Source organism: Eptatretus burgeri, chromosome 12 (assembly GCF_056783735.1).
Source record: "Eptatretus burgeri isolate ZD-2024b chromosome 12, Ebu_testis_v1, whole genome shotgun sequence".
Lineage (NCBI taxonomy): Eukaryota > Metazoa > Chordata > Myxini > Myxiniformes > Myxinidae > Eptatretus > Eptatretus burgeri.
Window position 1 is genome coordinate 46,053,028 of NC_140972.1, and position 22,148 is coordinate 46,075,175.

A 22,148-nucleotide genomic window follows, 5' to 3' on the forward strand; every position below is an offset into this window, starting at 1 on the left:
GGGATCCGTAGGTAAAATGTACTAGGGGAAAACTACACATGATGGCACACGAAAATTTGACGACTCGGGACGAGTCTGTAAAAAGGGAAAGGGGTAGTGTTGTGGTCACCAAATTCGCAAACCACCATTCAGGTCCCTTAGGTGAGGTATCTCGGTAAGTGCATGTGTAGTTAGGCCCAAACCCGTTGTCTAGTGGGAATACATGTCATTTATACGTGCTGCGACTCTTCAGGATAGCCGTTTTTCTTTTACTATCTTTATTTTGGACCAACCGCCATGATTACCATCACAACCACAACATCAACCACCGACCACAACCACCGCTTCACCACAACCGCCACGACCTTCACGTCACACCTCGCAACCGTAGCATCGCCACCGTTCTTGCCCCGCTGTGGGTACCGGTGTTGGACTCGTGCAGGGCGCACGTTGAACAGCGTGTACAAAATCACGGATTTTGTGCTTCAAAAACGGATCAAAAACGACACACGCCCACTTTTTGCCGTCCAATCGGTGAGCGAGGGGCGATTTGGCCCCGCCTCCAGAACGATCGATATATGCAAATTTGTGGATCAAAAAGCCTTCACGCCCACTTTTTCTCGGGCCAATGGGGAGCGAGGTGAAAGGTCGAAGGGAGGGGGTCAAAGGCGAAGCTACGGGGGGATAAAAAGGACGGTGTTCGTCAGTCAGCAGAACGAGAAGGAGTCGGAAGAGAGAGAAGAGTGTGGAAGTCTGGAGCCCGAAGCCCGAAGCCTGCAGTAGCTGGAGAAGCTGAAGAGAGTCGCGAAGGGGAGAGTCGATCGGAGAGTCCAACGAGGAGAGCCCAAAGAGGAGTCCAGGGTGGAGAGTCCAGAGGCGGAGAGGCGGCCGCGGCGAGGGCAGACGAGGGGGTGCTCGCGACGGTGCCGGGAGCTGCACGCCCGAGGAAGGCCGGCAGCGCGACCTGGCCGAGGTGGAGACGCACACCAGGGATAATAAAGATCCTCTATACCCCGAGCATCAGCAACCCCCTCCTGTTTCCCCCCGCGCTGAGATAGTGCGACCAAGGGGGCCCCGTTCCCACCCCCTACCAGACACCGTCCACGAGGCCCGCGGGTTGCGGGGCCATCGCCGCTCCGCGTCTCATCACCAGACGGGTAGGCCCGACCCGGTCTCGGCCTCAGGCCTGCCTCATTCTTGGGGGATTTCTTTTCCTTGGTTTTGGGTATGTGTTGTCGGCGCCGTCTGTGAAGTAGAATTGTATAAGTGTTGCCGTGTGCTCGGTAGTCGGTATTAGCTCTGCACTGTGTTTTCACTTTTATATTTGCTTTTTGTGTAAATGGAAGTGTGTTTTCTTTTTTTTGTGTGCATTTGGTGGAATTGTATTTGTGTGCTTCCCGTGTGCCGCGAATAAATGTGCTTTATTGTTGAACTGTTCTCCCGCTTCGCTTCGTCTTTTCCTCCATTGAATCCCCATCTTGCTTCACGTAAAGGGTTGGTAGTGGGCTGAATACGCCCGATAATTAATCGAACCGTCGAGGTCGACGATAACACCGCTCGGTTATTCTGATAGTACGGAACGGGTCGCTTAAGTGGCCCGTGTCCGAAGTCGACCTGCGGCGATGTGCGATCGCCCGGTCTACCCTCCGCGTGGGTACTTTGGTAGGTCGAATTTGGCGAGCAACCCTATCCCACGCGGGGGCTGATTGGCTCGATCGCGGTGAGACCGAAAGGTCCACCCGTGACTGGTTCCCGGCGTTAGTCCGAGAGGGTCACGACTGGATTGTCCGTCCGGTGGGCGACGTGCCGCGATTCGAGTTACGTGGCCGTCAGCACGCCGGCGGGCGCGAAAACCGCAACAATATATATATATATATATATATATATATATATATATATATATATATATATATATATATATATATATATATATATATACATATATATATATATATATATATATATATATATGACAGCCTGGTGTTGGCGCAGTGGTTAGGGCAGCGGCTTGGGATCCAAAAGGTCCTGAGTTCAAGCCCCGTTGGGCCACTGAATTAATACACCAGGGGGTCGACTCAGCCTGTCATCCTTCCGAGGTCGGTGAAATGAGTACCAGTGTACTGGGCCGGTGTATACCCCGGTTAAAATAGGTGTACCATATCCCTGTGTCGTAAGAGGCGACCAGGGTTGTGTCAGGAAGGGCATCCGGCGTAAAACATGTGCCAAATCACAATGCGGATCATACGGATGATCCGCTGTGGCGACCCCTAACGGGAGCAGCCAAAAGAAGAAGAAGAAGATATATATATATATATATATATATATATATATATATATATATATATATATATATATGTATCTTTTCCTGAATCCGTTAGGGCAATAAATCCATTTCTGAACAAAAATTTTAAGGCTTAATTGGGCCTCAAATGACAAAATTTCAAAGGCCAACACCCCAGGCCCTAAAGTTAGTCCCATGTACAATTGATCCTGCATGGTTGTTTACTTGTAACAAAAAATGCCTTCAAAGATTTTTTTGGAGTCTCAATTCTGATTCCAGCGATACTTGTTTACAGGTCATGTTTTTGGCTGAGGGCATGGCTGTGCTACTGATACAATGTAGGTTTGCAACTCCTTTGTTGGTTAGGGTAGGATTTTTTTTGGTGTTTTAGGCTTCATTTCAACCCGTTAATGAGCGCAGATTTTGATAGTCAATTCACCTTCATTCGGCATGAGATATGAAGCTTGTGGCCAAGTTTCATCACAACCATGTGTTTGGTTCAAGCGATAAAGAATGAAGTGTTTACAGGCTCAATCACCGACGAATGACTGACTTACCTCCAGACACTGCTTAATCGCATAAGCTCACCGGACTAAAGTCCAGGTGAGCTAAAAATTATTGGAGAAAACAGTTTCGACGTAAAAATCCCCCCTCAAAAACCAGGATGTGTGAGAAATAGGCAAGCCGCCAACGTTCAAATATGGTATGTCACTCTAAGATTAAACGGCGCATTGACCCATTTGAAGGCCCTCGTGACTCAAGTTTGGGTCGCGACCCTGGGTTTGGGAACCCGTCATAACTTTTCAAATTCCCTCCTGACAGCGAATGTTGCACCTCCCAGAGCAACAAGGGGGGGGGGAGGACAGTTCAACCCTACTCCTGACACCAATTGTCACGTGCATGGGGTGTGTCAGCCTATTCTCACCAAACTTGTTGTATGCAACTTTGAGATTCCATGCACATGGGGCATGGCCCCTGGATAACTGAGCTTTGACTATCTAATTTAAAGTCGAGAGCATGAAAGGAAAGCCCACTTTTTAACTGCTCCCTGCTGTTCCAAATTATCCCAGTGGTGGGAAAAGGAGGCACCTCCACTTTAACAATTCCAAAGTTTTTATTAATACAAATGGCAATGGAACAATGTAGCAGAGCAAAAAAAACAAAAAACAAACCTTAATACAACTTTATCAGGATGAGGGCACAAGTCAGGCATGGAAGTTCTGACAAGACAAACACTGAATATGGATCTCAACGTAAATTCCACAACCGCTAGCTTGGTTACATAAGAATGACGAGGCAGGGATGATCGGATTCACGGAGAAAGAAATCTTCAAATAGGGACAGGTAAAAATGAGGGATAATGGACAGAGGGATATGTGTTGTCTTAATCGTGTCACTGGCACATTCACCGTGGGTGCGGGCTGATCGGTGCATGGTATGGCGCTCGGCAGTTGACGTCTCTCCGGCGACCCTCCTCACACATTCTTTCTCCCGATGCTTCATCACGTCACAAACTCACCTTCCCTCTTCAATGACTCGTTTCCCAGGGGCTTTTTACTATCTTTCAAAAATCAGAGCTTTTTACTTTCTTCTTTCTCTTTTTTTTTTGCCCCCTTTCACCCTCTTTGAGTTATTTCCACTACCGGGAAAATATTAATGCTTTGTGAAGGTCCAAATAAATAAAAGGATGAAGATGCATTTTACTTTTAAATGACACAGGATACAATCAGGATGAACTTTACCCCCATTTTCTGTAAGTTCCAAAAGATACTTCTTCATTATTAAAGAAGTAAAAATCATGGGAATGTCGTTTCCACCCCCACCCCGTTTTCTGTCAAATATCTCAAGTTTCCTCATCTTGAATGAATGTTTAAAAATGGGAGTAAAGTTGATCGTAATTGTGATGCCAAACACTAACATGAGGTATTTTATTTTTCTTCTCCTGCTCTTCCCTTAACAAAGGGTGAGCTCCGAAGCGATGGCACCACGCTTCTGCCCTGCCTTGGCCACGATACTCCTCCACCTCCCTCTGTCCTCAGCCAACTCTCTCCACTCTCCAACCACCCCAACCTTAAGTTTATCCCACCTCACACAATCCTCCAATCTCAACTGTGGTCTACCTCTTTTCCTCCTACCTTGATTCCTCAACCTATCTGCTCTCTTTGCCATTCTCTCTTCCCCCATCCGCACCGATTGTCCAGCCCATCTCAACCGGCATTTCACCAATCTCCCCGTCAAACATCTACACACCAATCAGCTCCCTCAGTTCATCCATCCTCCCTCTTCACTTCTGCAATCCTCCTGACCCAGTTGTTCTCGCAAACCTGCACCGTCTGTTGTTGTCTCTGTCAGTGCCACCATCAGCACACCATAAAGGTAGGCCAGCATTACACATGACATCATAACCTTCCCTTTCAATTTTCTTGACATCTGTCTGCCATTACTCCCTCCACCCTCCTCCATACATTCGCACTACCTGAATCCTCCTCCGCGCGTCTGCCTCGGACTTACCATTCCCGGTCACTGTTCCTCCCAAATACTCAAACCTATTTCCCTGCCTGATCTCCTTTCCCCTCTTACTTGATATTAATTTTCTTTATCTGCCGCCCGACCCACATCACCGCGGTCTTCTCCATACTCATCTTCAGCCCATGCTTCCCAAATGCCTCCTTCTGCTCCCCCAACACACATATATATATATATATATATATATATATATATATATATATATATATATATATATATATATATATATATATATATATATATATTTCTTTGTATACACCGTCGAGGCTCATATGAGAGCTAACACACAGAATGTACAACAAGGGGAGCAGGAGACAAGAGGGGCAGGACAGGGAATTTCCTGCATCTCCCAGACCACTCTCCACCATAGCAGCCAGATCATCCGCTTACAGCATCCTCCCCATACTACCCCTCAAGCTCACCTTCCTGCTTAAAGATGAGTGGGCTGATGGGTGGCTCACATTAAAGATGAGTGGCTCACCCTGATGAACATGAGTGGGCTGTGAGTGGTTCCCTGCATCAAAACCAATGTTTCAGACATCTCAGGACAAATCAACACTCTTCCCTTCATTCCCTTGTACATCCCTTCCACCAACCTAACTTCTGCTTCTGGCACTTCCATCCATCTCAGTATCACCATCACCATCTCTCTTGGGATAGTGTCAAAAGCCTTTTCCAGGTCTACAAATCCCAATGCCATCTCACCTTGCACCTCCAAACCTCTTCTCCACCAGCTCTCAATGTGAACATCCCATCTGTCATCCCCTACCCTTTCTATACCCCTGCTGCTCTTCTCCGATCTCCATCTCCAACTTCTTCCATATCCTCTCGTCCAGAATCCTCTCCAGCACCTTTATTACATGACTTAGAAGCGTAATGCCCCTGTACTTCCCCAGTTATGGAACACCGCCCTTCCCCTTCCATATCGGCACAATTAACCCTGTCCTGAACTCCTCCGGATTGAACCCTCTCTCATACATATGTTCAACAGCCTCTTTGTCAAACTGGCTGACTACTTCAGCTGCAATTATCATCTCTGGACACATCTCATCAATGCCTGGTGCTCTTCCCTTCTTCATCCTTTTCAATGCCGTCCACACTTCCTCCTCTGTGATATTGACCAACTCCTTTCCCCTCCACATAACACGGAAATGGTAGCTAATGCTCGCAGTTGCTTCTTCCCAGTTCAACAGCTCTTTGAAATACCCTTCCCACACCTTCAATATCACCTCCTTCTCTGTCACTAGCCTCTCGTTGTAATCACCACCACCCCTCCCCCCCATTCACGTCCTTACCATCCTCATCCCTGTCACGAGCCAATTTATATATCATCCCCCTCCCACCATCCTCTTCCAACGTGTACACCTCTTCCATATCATTCATCGCCTTATCCGCAGCAATCATTGCTGCTTTCTTCTGTTCATACAGGTGTCGCATCCCCACATTTGGCTGTATCCCCCTATCTTTGATCTTCTCTAGCCTCTTCAAAACCTTATTTTCACCAACTGCCTTCACTACCTCCTCCATCCACCATACCTGGTTTCTATCCCGAGATGGTGGACCCTTTCCTGATGTCCTTCTCCATAAAATTTCTGCAATTTCCATAAATGCCTCTCTGTACTTCTTCCACTCCTTCTCCAAACCTTCTGCTTCTTCGCTAAGTTGCTAATACCGAACTCCCAACCTCTCCTTGTACTCAATGACGATGTTTCCCCTACACTTCTCCCACCTAATAATCTTCCGATCCCTGCTCTTAATCTCCATCCTTTTCTCCATCTGCATGACAAACACCACAGGCTTATGCTGGGTGGTAATACACTATCCCACCGCTGCCTTACAATCCTTAATCCTCCACATCTGTCGCTTCCATACCACCACCAAATTCAATTCTGTTATATATTGTCTACTCCTATAGGTAATCTTGTGGCTTTCCCGCTTTTGAAAGAATGAACCAGCTATGGCCATCCCATTCCTCGTCACCAGCTGCACCAGCTCTCGACCTTTTCTTCCTCATTCCGCACCCAAATTTCCCAACACATTCCTCTTCACCCGGCTCTGCTACTCCAACATGAGTGTTATCGTCCACCGCAATGCACAGCATCACCTCAAGCTCAACCATTCCCATCATCCTCTCCAGTGCGTCCCTTAATTCCCACTTCTCCACCCTAGTCCTTCCCATTTGTGACCCATATACCACCACAACCCAAACCATTTGCCTGTCCCAACACCCATGCCATAACCATCAATGCCACCCATCTTTCCACTCTGACTACCTGCTTGCTGATCTCCTCCAATACTATTATTTCCACACCTTCCAACTCCTTCCATCACCACCCACGAGCAACAGCTTGTATCCTCCTCCCAACCTCCTCACCCTGTCTCTTTTCCATTTGGTCTCCTGCACACACAACACTTCCAAACCCCCTTCTCTGCATCATCTCTGCCACCTCTGAACCGCGACCCACCTGGCAGAGCCAATACCATCTTGATCAGTTTGAGACGATCAGGTCATCAATCAGCAGCACCACCCGGGCTGACCTGCTATTTTATACGTGTTGTCATAGCTACAATACAAATGAGTTCAATTTTTTTTTAGAACTTTTTGATTCAAGCATTTTGGGGGTAGAGCTTAGAGGTTAAAAAGATTTTGGTATCCATGGTCAAGGCTCGTGGAAGAGGTAGTGCACTTCCTGAGATATTTAGTTACATGCGATTGTAGAGAACAGGTGGCTGTCCCAACTCTGCCACTTAGTATGCACTTATGGACATTGAAGGTCACATGGTGCCTTTTGAAAGAGGAGGGGGATACGTGGGGTAACCCAAATATGTACTTCCAATTGGAAGGTAATGGTGAAGTTAATGCTCCACTTCATTTCCCTTTCATATTCTTTCTGAAAGGGAAATGAGAATGATACTTTTCCTATCAGAGACTACAAAACCGACCTAGTTTTGGAATTATCAGATCAGACTATGGGGGCAAAGTTTGGATCACTTCATCCTGGAATAATATTGGTAAACCAATCATGGAATATTTTGATCATTTCCTGAGCGACTGAGAACAAACCAAGGGATGGGTGACTGGAAAATAAATAAACATTTGATATCAAAATAATCATTCCTTTAACGTTAGGCAGACAATCAAATTCAGAATTTTATTTGAATGCATTGAGGAATATACACTGCACTTTAACAAGATGCACATTTAACTTTCGTATGGTGTTACGCAAAGCAATTTATACAAGATATGAAGCTGCACAAATTACCGTGCAAAATGGTGCCTTACAAAACGGTAATGAAAGGATAAATATGGCTTTTTATCTTTCAAATCAAATGTGATGGATCGTTTAGGAATAAAACACACACACACACACACACACACACACACACACACACACACACACACACACACACACACACACACACACACACACACACACAATGCCAATTGTACCTCTTCGTATGATCAAGCATCAGTTATTATTTGTTCGTATTATCCTTTGAAATGTTCGACTCCAACATTTCTGCCTGGTGAGAACAAAATCCTCAAAGCAATTGCAATCTTGCTCAGAAGATATTTATTCTGACCGGCAAAGGCACGTCGGTGCGACACCGTCGAAACAATCGCCAAATCATTGAGCATTTTGCCTATTTGTCAAAGTGTTGGGACAAATTGAGAAAACTCCACGGTTAAAATTTTAACGCTGAATGCGAGTCGACGCTCGGGGAGATTTACGTACGACAAGTCTGTGTTTGACAATAATGGCGAACACATTACTCATCACCTGGTATTCGCAACGGAGCTAAAGAGGAAGAAAGCCATTCAATCTTTGGGAGAGGGATGAACTGAATATTTGCTCGAACAGACAATCATAGGTTGTAACAGCCTGTTAAACGTTTGTGCATTCTATAAGCTGTTGCACTCTCAATGTCATGTAAAAATCTCACACCTGTGTGTTCATGTAATACTGCCCTCAGTGACATCATCTTCGTCTCACCTCCAACACAACGCAGTCTGACTACTCTCATTTTAGCACCAAGTTCAGCTTTCTTTAAGCAAATCTGTCTCAAACAAAAGCAGAGCGTGCCAAAGGCTTCACCGACCCCTGGCATCTAAACAAATTAATTATTTTCAGCAACATTTTCATGAACATTGAGCCAGGCTGTGGATTGATTGAAGTTACGGCAATTAGAATGGCTCAAAACAGTGCATTTCATCCAGCTGAACAAACAAATACGGATTCGTATTCTTATAAATAGATTAATTAAAAAAATTTTTTTTGCCACTTACCTTTAACTCTCGTACTCCCAGTGGTTATATGTAATGAAGAAATAGTAGAATACTGTAGAAATTTTTTTTTTAATCTAGTCTGGCTGAATCGCTGCGTTTAACAGGCTAACTCCACCGTTTGGCATTTTTTGTTCACAATTCAATAGATTCATATAATTGAGGATCAAGAAAATACGAACAATTTGCTTACATGTGATGGGGGTGAGGGGAGAGAACTAATTAATTATTCCATTGTATTTCACGACGAAAACGTTTTATTGTCAAGGATGTGAGGCGAGGTGCAGGCTCATAACTGAAATGGTGTTCCATCCGCACATTACCCTTGTGGGCACAAATAACATTTGGAAAAATAGATTAAAAAAAATCTTTAAACGTAATTGAGCGTGTCTCCTTTGCTTTCAGCCAAAATAGATAATGCTTACTTATCAAAGAAGTCCCAAGCACCATGTATCCTGAACTCTTGGACTTCATAACAGCCTTCATGATATGGAGGATTATTCCAACAAGCCTCAGATTCCAGACCACTGGCCTTGAGTGCAGTATTCTCAATTCCCACTCTGCAGAAAACACATGCACTCTGTGGCTGGAGTCTGTTAAACTGTGCAATATTATTTTTGTTTTATATATCTTTAAAAAACGCCCTGAATTCACATTTCGGTGTGCTTGATCCTCAGGGTATCTGACACACTGTGAAGATGGCACACTGCATCATGGGAAATGGAGAATTTCATTCAACACTTTTGATAACTTGTGCACAATGCAGATAATTACAGTTTTGGCATAAGCCATTAAAAGATTTGCTTGCCTTCAACTTAGTGTAAGAAAACAAGGCAAGAAAGAGAAGCGAAACTATGCTGTGTATGGATGCTCCGCAGAAAGCAATACTTATGGAAAGAGTGAGCGGACAATGCCATAGGGCCTGCCGTGGCCCGCTGGCCTGATCATGGACTGGTCACTGGCCAGCGTCACTGTGCCAATGGGCAGGTTTTCAGTTGTGATCATCTCGGAGTTCGGTCGGCAGAAACTTGTACTGCTGCTGCCGTATCTGTGCCAGTTTCTTCCGTGCTTCCTCCAACTCTCGCTCCTTGCGAAGCATTTCTTCTTGTGCCGCGATGATCTGCAAGGCCAATTGAACGGGGGAGAGCGTGGGGATGTTGACAGATGAACATCTCATGCTCAAAACGATTTGTGGTAAGTAGTGATTGGATTTTATGGAAACAATACTTTTCCATACTCATCGTTACTGTTGAAGAGAACTCCAGGTAAGACATTTACAGAGGGTTTAAGCTCTTTCAGAATATATATAATGCACACTTCCAGTTTTCGTGTGCATCATTGAATCAAAATTGTAGTTCTTCATAGGATTTACAAACAGCATGAAAACAAAAATCTCGGAAATAGAAGAAAAGCACAAATTTTGAGGACTGGGGCAAAAAAAAAAATCACTGCAAGATACTTGATTACAATCCACACATTTAAAACAAGATGGCTGGAAGGATAGCCTCGAGGTATGGACAACTTGCCTCTGAGTTGTCTAACCTTGCTTTGAATCTCAGCCCAGCTATAAACTGTCACCCTGGTGTTTCGCAGGCAAGGCGATTCATCAATGTGTGTGCCGTCCCTGGACTTGAATGGAGGATTTTCGTCATATCTGAGGCCTTACAAATTCCTGCCGCCTTCACTCGCGTGTCGGGCCCGTCCAGTCAGTTCGTGAAACTCTTAGGCCACAAAATTTCTCCAAGACAGAACACTCAAGAAAGTGAGAATAATTTTGGCTGTACAAGTAGTAGTTGTAGTTTCTACTGTCGTGATGTAGTTGTAGTTTCTACTGTCGTGCAACAAAAGAGAAATACAAAATTATGCTGATGATTTACCACTGTTTCTCTTACCAAACAGAAAAAAATTTAATAGATAAGTGCAATAATCTTCAACACCTGCTCAACAACCGACCCTGATTATATTAGCACTCGAATCCATCAAACCTGTGCATCTGTCCTGGATACCCTTTACCTCTTTTGCAGGTATTTTCCGACTGCTTTTCTTCACTGTGGAAACTGGATAACAACACTCCATTCACAAGATGGGTGACAAGACCGAGCCTCTTAATTAAAGACTGATCACCTTTTCCCCCAACTTTGGCAAGGTATTCCAGTCAATAATCAAAGCTGACCTTAATTATTGTCTTCTTCAATTAGCGACTTCTCTTCTCGACATTATGCTTCTGCAAAGTCAGTAATCGATTGATGTCCCACATCTGAAGCAAGAGATCAGGACAGCTGGTCAACAACCTGCACCATGACACAGTGAGAATGCGCAACCTTTCTCTATTGTTTGAACATAAACAGCATCATTTACTTCAATCAATTGAACCCCAATTTACTTCTGTGAAAACTCTTTGATAGAGGTGCAGTCATTGGAGTTTCTTGATCTTCCATTCTGCCATGAACGATTTTGAGCCCATAATCTCTTACATGATTGGGAAGGAGCCTGAATACTTTGCAGAGCGTTGAGCGTTTTATTTAAATTTTTTGCAATTTCCAGCTCCTTGTCGTTTATAAGGCAATTCATATGCATTGCCATCCAATGTGGAACTCAACTGTGGGCTAAGGTAACTGCAACCGATATTCTACCTCTGAGAGTAAATGGAAAGTATCCGCAGCAGTGTGAAAGCATGGCCTGCAACTCTATCACCACATAAAGGCTGGTAACCTTGCTCTCCTCTCAACACATCAGATGTGGTCTTGCCTTCCTTGTTCTTTCTTTTCATTGACAAAATCTAGGCACATTTAAAACAGAAAGAGCGAGGAGACAGAGGGCAAAAGGCAACAAGTCAACAGTGGAACAGCAAGGGTAGCAGATGGATGCAACAAGCATGAGAATGAGGAGAGAGGGGAGGAAACCTGCAAGATAATAAATGTAATGATAAAGAGGAGCATCAGAGGAAGAAATAAAATGGAATATGACTTTAAGATGCTTTCCCAACCCCCCCCCCCCAACTCCCCTTCCTCTGATGCCCTTTTAACTCCCTCCTCGTTTTCTGAAACTCCTTTCCCTTCTGTACATACACTCCAGTAACCAAATTTCTCTCTCCAACCAGAATGGAAAACTGGCCTCAATCGTGAAGGCTTTGTGTTGTTCTGCATCGCCAGCCAGGAAGAACGATGGTTTGAATCAACGGAATGTTGATCAAAGTATGTTGAATTCTATGGGAGGAGAAGCTGACATTTCATGCTTTAACCCTTCATTGAGAGCCACCCGAAATGCCAGCTTCTCCATGCTTCCCACCAAGGTTAGAAGATTTCAATCAACATTCCATTGATTCCCTAGATTGTTCTCTCGCCAATCAACCTCCCTTTCCTCAATTATAATTTTGCTTAGGTAATGCTTCGGTAATAGACAGATGGTCTTGTTCTCATTTAAACAGTTTGAAGAAGTATCAAGGTACACTATGTAAAATGATGACAGTGAGAATACAGAAAAGCATTATTTATCTATATATTATTTCTGTTAACGTCTGCGTGTAACTTGACGTATCTCCTCCAAAACTGCCGGATGGATTGTCCCCACTTTCGGCATGTGGGTGCTCTGTGGTCTAATGAACAGCATGGGCTATGTGAGATTGCGCCAGACGGACACGTTTGGGAATTTTGGGCGATTTTCTAATTTTTTGGTTCGTTTGCATGGCGACGTGTGACGTCACTGCTGAGAGGCGCAATTCTGTCTTGACATCATCGGCCATTCGCTGATGTCATTACGTCTGTCGTCGACAGACCGTCACCGCCGAGAGGTGTAATTCCACTCCTCGAAAACAGCGTCTGCAATGTAAAACCCTCTTCTGCACATGCTGACTACCTCAGAAGGTGAATTTGACACAAAAAATGTAACAAGAAACATTGTATATAAAGTAAAGATTTATTTAAAAAAAAAATATTTCTGTTAACGTCTGTGCGTAATTTGACGTTTCTCAACCACCATCATTACCTGTGTTGTGTCTTGCGTGTGTGGTCTTCAAATTAAAGCGTCCAAGCGGTGTTCGATCGTCGGATGTGCGCCAAAAAGTGCCGTTCATTGAAATTTGCATTCTGATTCTCGGTCACCCTCCACTGCTCCTGTTCAGTCTTGGGCTAAGCCTATATCATGTTATACTTGCCCCATCAGACGCCAACCTTTCAGTCACACTGCAGAGGATGCAATTTCCAGTCAGACTCGCATACTCGATGACCATAAACAAATTCCAGGGCCAAACATTTGACAAACTCGGAATATACCTCCCAGCCCCTGTGTTCTCCCATGGCCAACTATATGTTGCATTTTCACGTGCAAGAGGTTACTCCTATATATCTATCAAAGTGGACAATAATTCCTCACAATGACTATTCAGCAACAAGACACTCACCCAAAATGTCATCTACAGGGAGGTCCTTTAGAAAACCAAGGAAGGAAAGGTAACCATAGTGCATCACATCCCTCATGACACCCTCCCCAGCTTCCCATAACCAACTATTATGCCTCATCCACCTTTTGCCACCCATTCAACTCCGTGTATATGCTAGTATTCTTTAAATATTTTAAAGAAATCAAATGTACCTCTTTTGCTTCTGATCCGAAGTTAATTGTGTAATTTTAATAATCAAGTACACTGAACGGATCAGGGAACAACAGAACAAAATGAACAGTTGAGAGAGGGGAGAAACACCAACAGCAGAGATGAAGGCCAATATAGAGGGATATTTGAATAGAACAAACAATGGGTGTGGGGCTGGAATGGGGACCAGAGAGGATGCATGAGGTGGACAAGATGGATTCAGAAGGAAACTCTCAGGATGGAAAACTGGAAATTTTGGAGGAGGAGCGATAAGGTAGGGGTTAACGCAGGTAGAAAAAATAATGGTCTTGAATAGGGGACGATCCGAGATAGTGGTGAACAGCTGTCTTGGAGACCTGGAGGGAAGAATGAGATTGAAGAGAATATGGAAGTTGATTCCACATGCGGGATAAAAGAGGAACGAATGAGTGAAGGTGAGCAGTGATCCTGGATTTCGGTAGTTTCACCAGAAAGGGGTTGATGGTGGACCATGTGTGCCCTGCAGAAACCTGGGGGTGGAGGGAGGGAGGTGAGCAAAGCACAGAAAGAGAAGAGGGTGCAAGACCAGAAAGGAGGCGGTAGAAGACAGAGAGACCACCGACCTGTCCATGATGGGAAAGTGATCGACCCATAGACTCGGCTTCATCGTGGAAGATTGTTGTTGTTTGCATACTCCTTCAGCATACTTTGAGATGGATTACCATTGTATAATTTTGTGTGCTCCTCCCATGTCCTAATAAAGGATTCCTGTTGTCATAGAATAATAAAAGTTACTGCTGGAACTGCAACATTAAGCTCACATTCCCATATCTTCTTCCTCAATCCTGGAAAGAGAGGTGTTCAGCACAGGCATCCTTTTGATTAAACAGAAACAAAATTTGTTCCAAGTACATAAATTTATTAGCTTTCCAACGGTATCATTTTTATTATTCTATGACAACAGGAACGCGTTAGAATTAAGTGTGACAAAACACACACACACACACACACACACACACACACACACACACACACACACACACACACACACACACACACACACACACACACACACACACACACACACACTTCTTTTAGTAACAGAGATGTAGTAGTCACAGCAACAGCAGCCACAATGGCTCGACATCTCATCATACAGTGAAGTTTGAGCAAAGTGAGTGGGATCAGAGTGCGTTTTAAACAAAACAGTGTGCGTCACTTCACTGCACAAAGGGCCGGGAGTGAGTGGTTAAGAGGCTGGTGTAGCAACAACTTAATCCTTACTCACAATGGTAACGGTAAGTGTAACTACAGCCGTGGTGGCTGCTTTGCAGCAAGAAATAATGATCATTTCTTTGGACCTTCAACAGAATTATGGTTGTAGGATCAACATGAAGCAAACCACAATTTTGTTGTAATTGCAGGTCAAGGCAATTCTTCTTATCATGCACAAAAAGCACTTTACAATCAACTCGCTCTCATATAATTCAATCACAAATGAAAATTCCTCCAAATAGTTTCAATAAAATAACATTATTATCAGTAAAATTTGTGCATTTTATTGATTTGTAATACCATTACAATATTCTCTTCAAGGTGTGGTGCAGACACCTGGTGTAGAGGATATGATAAGCAAGATATGGATTTAACTTTTGCCGTTTGTTACACCTCCACCACCGAAGGTGGATGGAGGTTATGCTTTCACCCTTGTTTGTCTGTTTGTTTGTCTGTCTGTCTGTGAGCAGGATATCTCAAAAGGATATGGATGGATTAGGACGAAACTTCATGGTCAGGTTGGGTGTGAGACAAGGCCAAATTGATTAGATTTTGGTGGAGATGCAGATGCAGACACCAGCATCGTCACAATTGATAGATGGGGTCCAAAAATACATATATAAATACATAAAGACCCACCCACATCTCTTACCTGTGAATGGATGGAATAGCCAATCAGCTCACACCGAATCAACGAAACCCAGGTGGCTAGGATTATATAAATACTGACTCTTCGGCTGGAGGAGTGTGTGTATACATATATATATATATATATATATATATATATATATATATATATATATATATATATATATATATATATATATATATATATATATATATATATATATATATATATATATATATATATATATATATATCTGCCACAGTAAAACTATTAACTCATCATTATACGCTCCTTTCCTTTGAGTATATCCAGGGTCTGTGGTTGTTCCCGTTGACATATCAGGAATAAAACCTTCAACAGACCCCTTTCCCATTCTATCACTGAATGAATATAGTGTAAATTTCATCATTTCAGATACACCAGAGACATAATCAACCGCTTCAACTTCTTGTGTTCCAATGTACAAACGAACACTATCAAACATTTTCCAGAAGAAATCATTTCCGAGTGTAGCGTTTGTGTTATTCCCAGCCTTAGTGAATTTAAATTTACACAACAAGAAACTTTCGGATAGATTCAAATAGGTTTGTTGATTATTTATTTCAAAACTTTTTGTACCATTTGCATTCCAGTCTGTTCCAGTTATTGCATTTACCTTGAAGTAATCTTCTTTTTTAGTGGAGTTTGAGATGATAATAGTATCATCCAAATCATAGATACTATCAATTGCTTCCATACTTGTATTTATTTAGGAAAAAATATGTTAAAACTTTTGAAACCCTGACCCAAGTATTTGAATTATTTTCTGTCGTTCATGGGGGGACAACTGAGTTTTGCCTTTCTTAATTTCTTTAATTGCTTGTAATTTATGAGATTCCTTTTGGGCATCTTTTATGCTCTTTACAGCACCTGCTACATTTCCCACAGCAGAAGCAGTTGAACCAATTTGGTCTTTATCTTTAAGAATAGTTGAACCAATACCCATTAGAGTATCAATTATCCCATCTCCTCTAAATTGATGTCCAACACCCCTTTGTCTCTTAGGTTTATAGTATCCTCTACCAAGATACATACCTTCACACTTGTAGTATGGGGAAAGGAACATCCCATCACCTGTAATTATTTTATATTTTCCCAACTCGTGTTTCCTCACAATAACCATCGTATTTATTTCTTGGAAAACTTCACGTAGGTGAATTCTGATGGATATAACTTCTCCATTAAAAGAAATCGTACGATTATCTTGGTCGGTTATCCTAAAATTTACTCTGTGTCTGGTTTTTCCTGACACAGGGAGATAAACCAAATTTTTGGGTTCCATATTGAATTTATAACCAATTGGGGTTGAGTAGGCACTGAATGAAAATATTGTATTTGTTTTTATTCCATCATTATAAGCACCATCAATCAAATCACAGTGAATTAATACCGAGTTTATTCCTGAGGATATTTGAATGACATTATCACTGTAAAACGTCCCATTAGTTTCAATCTTTTTTGAGGAGAAACACAATAACTCTCCAAATGAATTATCAATGATGAAATCAACCTTGTAGTTATTTTTAACTTTAATCATTGATTTTGAAGTATGTTTTTGAATGTCTATAACAATATTTTTTGGTTCATTACCATGTTCTTTCATAAGACGAGCAATTTTGGAAGATATTGGAGAAATCTCATATGCTCCGGGTGAGACTGTTATCGTTTTGTATCCACTTAAGGGATTATAACTAAACTTGTCATTTTTATCAGTTATATTAAATAAGGTATTATAAGTTTCCATGGACAATAAAGATGCCTCATATTCTTTTGTTGTGTCAAGTTGTAGTGGGTATGGGAATGAAGATGTGTGGTCGCTTGTTGTGAAATTAAAACTCAGGATTATGCTTCTCATCTTATTTAATATGAGATAAAATGTCTTTATATTGAGATTTATTCATTATTTTCATGTTCATCAACTGGTCCAAAATGGCTGATGCTTCATTAAAGCAATTGTTATTTCCAGCCTTCTTACGACCGAACAACAATAACAGTCTATTAACTAATTGCGATGGGTCATTTGGAAGAAAACTAATTCCTGAACCAAGGATACATAAAGCCTGAATAATGTGTTTCTCCTTCTCATTTTTCCTACTTTTACCAGAAATACTAACCCTATAATTAAGTGTTCAGCAGATCAATGTATACTCTATCATCATTATTTTTCATATCCAATGGTTTATCAATATACTTTGATTCATCCCTTACAGTTGAACCTTGTCTTCCATCTTTTGTGAGAAGAAACATTAATCTCGGAGTTAGTTTAACAAGGGGTTGAGCAGAACCCAAGAACTTTAATTCATCATTAAATATCAATACCTTTTCTTGAACAAGATGAAATATTGCTGGTTGTTCTGTTGGAATGAGTCCTGCTTTCGTTTTTGAATCCGCTGAATATTCATTGTTTTGAAGACCATTCACAATATAATCAGGGGGTCGATTAGTCTCTTCCAGTTGTTGAAATAAACCTTCATCATCATATTCTAATTATCCTAAATGCTCTAATTCTTCCTCCGTCATTTGATCAAAATCTTTTAACATTTGAAGTTTTTTCGGAGTATATTCTACTGTGGGAACTGGGGAAACATCTTTCATTTTTTCTTGGGAAGTTTTTAAAAGTGGTTTAAAAAATTTCTCTTGTTTTCTTTCAAATGCTTCTTCGCCCGTTAGTTTCTGTCTGCGTTTCTTCCTTATGTCTTCCTGTTGATTTACAACTTTTGAAACCAACTCTTGATGTTCCTTAAATGTTCTTGCTCTTTCTTTCGCATCTATTTATTTATTGGAAAATATCATTTAATGAATTATAAAGATCAACAGGGAAATTTTCCTTTTCTTCATCATCCAAGTAGATGTGTTCAAATAAATCCTTTTCTTGAAATATTTCATCAAATTCTTTATTAACATTAATACGAGTTGTAATTTCTTCTTCACTAATACTTGCATCTCTGCTTTTCATACGTTTGCGTTGAGTTTCTTCATCAACATCAAAACCGAATGATAAAATCTTCACTCCGTTCAGATGTTTAATAATATAATTTGTCTCGTTCCTTCTGGATTAGTTTCTAATATCCCAAGACCACCAGATTTTAGTTTCCTTAACTCACTCTTACAATGTGATTATTTTGTTATACCAAGAGAAACCTCCTCAAATATTTGACCTTCATTCCTCAATCGCATATGTTCCTCCACTGAAATATAGTGATAATCTTCACCTTTTACTTCTCCAGGTCTTATTGCTCTCGTTGTTGTTGATACAATGCGTATCACAGGGTGTTTTTAAAGTAAATTTACAATATTCTCATATGCACGACACAAGAACCTTGATTTATGAAAGTTTTTTCAAGAAGCAGATTTACCCACAAGATTTATAATAATAGTTGTCATTTATATATGTAATTGTTTATAAAACAAAGAATCTATCCCTTCATATCTCATCTTGTTTCACAACAATATATTTATATTTTTCAATCGTGTGCTTCATGTAATCCCCAAATTCGTTTTTACTACATAATGTAGAACAATTATCTCACCAAAAATTATTTATATCTCTTGAATTTAACTTGAATAAAATAAAAGTATTGGCATTGTTTCTGATGGAACGACGAGGAAGTTGAAAGTACGATTGACTAAGATAAATACAATTACAAGAAGAATGTCTCCCTCTTGTGTAGTAGCTGTCCATTACAGTTTGGTTTCTCTCATGAACACAATCATCAAAGATAACGAGGTTCTTTTTTGATTTATCCAAATCTTGGGGAGACGGTATATCATCCGTATTATCACTAAGAATACAAGTTATCGGTTTTGATTTCTTTTTACATCTCTGTGTATCACTAAATAGTTGAATTATATCTTCAATGTTAAAATCATTTAGGTTTTTTTGAAGTTTAAATAAACCGATTGTATCTTCCTTTTGAAGACCAGCATTAAAACCTTGTGAGAGTAGTTGATACTCTGGTTGAAAACTCGACTTTGTGAAAATTATTAATTTATCATAATCTAAAAAGTTGGGAGTCAGGAGCATCTTCAAAAGTAAGCAGGTTTTTCCACATCCGCTTGAACCAATGATGAGACATCTTAATGAATTTGGAAGATTTTTATGATTGTTAAATTTTATCTTATTTTCCAAAATGGGTAAAAAATCATTCATTTATATATTTGGAAAACAGGTTATTTAATTTATTATTGGCTTTTTTTAGAAACTCTATTTTATCCTTAGTTCAGGTTTAATTTCAAGATAATCCATTATTTGATTTATGCAATATCTTGTGTTGATATTTCCGTCAAAATCACATCCATGAATAACATATAACAACAATCCTTTGAACATTTCTCTAATACGTTCAGTTTCTTCCCTTGTAAGGAAAGGTGCGTTATCATCCTCATACTTTAATTCATTTCTCAAATCAATCTTGTAAAGTAATTCATTTTTGGTGTAAATCTAAAAGAATTATTTTCCTTTTGAAATTTTTTATTATCATTAATTAGAAGATAATCACAGAATATACATTGTTTATAGGTTTTTGACTCTGTGTTTAATCCCCGTCTTTCACACGCAAGACAATTCTCAAATTTGTCATATGGAGAATCAGGGAAGTCTAGCATATTTATAAAGTGAAACTTTACTTAAACTGAAATTCATCGATACTTTCAGTTGCATATTGACTCGTATTTAATAATATTACCATCGATATCTATATACTTTTTTTCATTTCCAGATTCAACTACAACATTTTTTATATTAAAGGTAATTTTAAAATGATCCTTAACTACTATTGAACGAAATGTCATTTCACCTGATATATTAACATCCTTTATTTCATCAGGATTTACATCTCTCAGGTTGTTGAAAAAAATACAAATTTCTCCTTGCATATTACAGATGGTCTTATCTTTTCTTTCTAAAGCTTCATCCATAAGGTTTTTGTTTTTTGATACTTTGTCTTGTTTCATTGCTTTTTCTAGTTTTGAATATATTACCAGAAGGAGAGGAGAAACTTTTGTTCGAGATACTTTAATTGATGTTCTACCAGGTATACTAAAAGCCCTTCCACTGAAGGAAATTGAAGAACTCATCATATCCACCATAATTGTTTTTATCCAATAGTTGTTATATTTATCTTTGTTCAATTTTACATCCTTGACATATTTCTCAGTATCTTTTACAAATGAAGAGATTGATTGAAACTTGTCTTTTGTGTCTTGAAACATTGTATTTATTAAGTGAAAAAAGTTGGAGGATAAAATGGTTTTAAGCACAGATTCACCTATAAATTAAACGAAATTTTCATCAAGAAAATTTTAGTTTAAGCAAAGTTTTATTATATAAATATGGTGAATACAACGTACTGCGATGTTTGTAATCACGAATATAAACATCATAAAAAACACCTTCAAACCAACAAACACACATTTAATCTATTTCATCAAATATCTCCTCTTGAGTTGGAAAGAAAACATTGTGATATCTGCTCAAAGGATGTTTTGAAGAGTAGTTATAATAGACATCTTCAATCACAAAAACACAAGAAAAATGAGTTTAAAGTAAAGGGAGACTATTATATTCAAAACACTGATGGGGCATTTAAAGGGCATATAAAAATAAGGATTTTTCAATTTGGAGAACCCGGTCCTTCATCAATAGCTGAATCAATTGAAATCGTGAAACCTGATGTTGAAAAAGTTATTAGAAAGACATTAAAAGAAATGAAAACTTTAAAGTTTTATATGGGAGTGAAAATGAATGTGAAAAGACAAGATGAAGAACAAACTCCTTATATGAGAACAGATCTTCATTTTATAACATCATTTCAAGATTTTTTGAATGGTGGGGTTTATGAAGAACTATCAAGACAAGAGGAGGATGTTGATAATACAGTGGTAGGAAGTGGATTTCATATTTAAAAAATCATCATTTTAGATATACACATTCTAAAATCAAACCCTCTTAAAGCTTCTTCTTATATTGAATTACCAAAAGAAATAAAACTAAAGAAGGCAATTATTAATATTAAGAACAATGATAATAAATGTTTTCTCTGGTCTGTTCTTGCTCACTTACATCCACCAAATTGTAATTCACAAAGGGTAAAACAATATATGAAATATGAGAATACCTTGGACATTAAAGATTTTAAATTCCCAATGCCACGAACAGATATTGCTAAATTTGAGAAAAAGAATAATCTTTCTATTAATGTATATGGATTAACGGATACAAACAAAGTTCAAATATTAAAAATTTCAAACAACTATAAAAATGAAGAAACACACACTGATCTTTTATATTTTAGTGTTGGAAAGAATTCACATTATACATGCATCAATAATTTATCAAGATTAATCTCTTCTCAGGTATTCAGAACAGCAAACAAAATATATCCTTGTAAGCGATGTCTTAATTCATTTCATAAAAAAGAACGATTAGAACAACATAGAAAATATTGTAGTAATCATAAATCAGCTGCAATTACAATGCTGAAACCTGGTGAAAAGATTTATTTTGAAGATTATAATAAATCTATCATGCACCCATTTGTGATATATGCTGATTTTGAATGTATCCTAA

At 40.0% G+C, this 22,148-nt stretch overlaps 1 protein-coding gene across 1 annotated transcript in view; it reads right to left on the reverse strand.

Moving 5' to 3' along the window:
* Window positions 1–8,145: 8,145 nt before the first annotated feature.
* Window positions 8,146–22,148, reverse strand: part of LOC147015536 (talin-2-like) — a 265,377-nt gene continuing 251,374 nt past the window's right edge. The window contains exon 58 of the mRNA XM_085850367.1: window positions 8,146–10,191. Coding sequence (XP_085706493.1) covers window positions 10,063–10,191 — 129 coding nt within the window. The 3' untranslated portion in view covers window positions 8,146–10,062. The remainder of the gene's footprint in view (window positions 10,192–22,148) is intronic.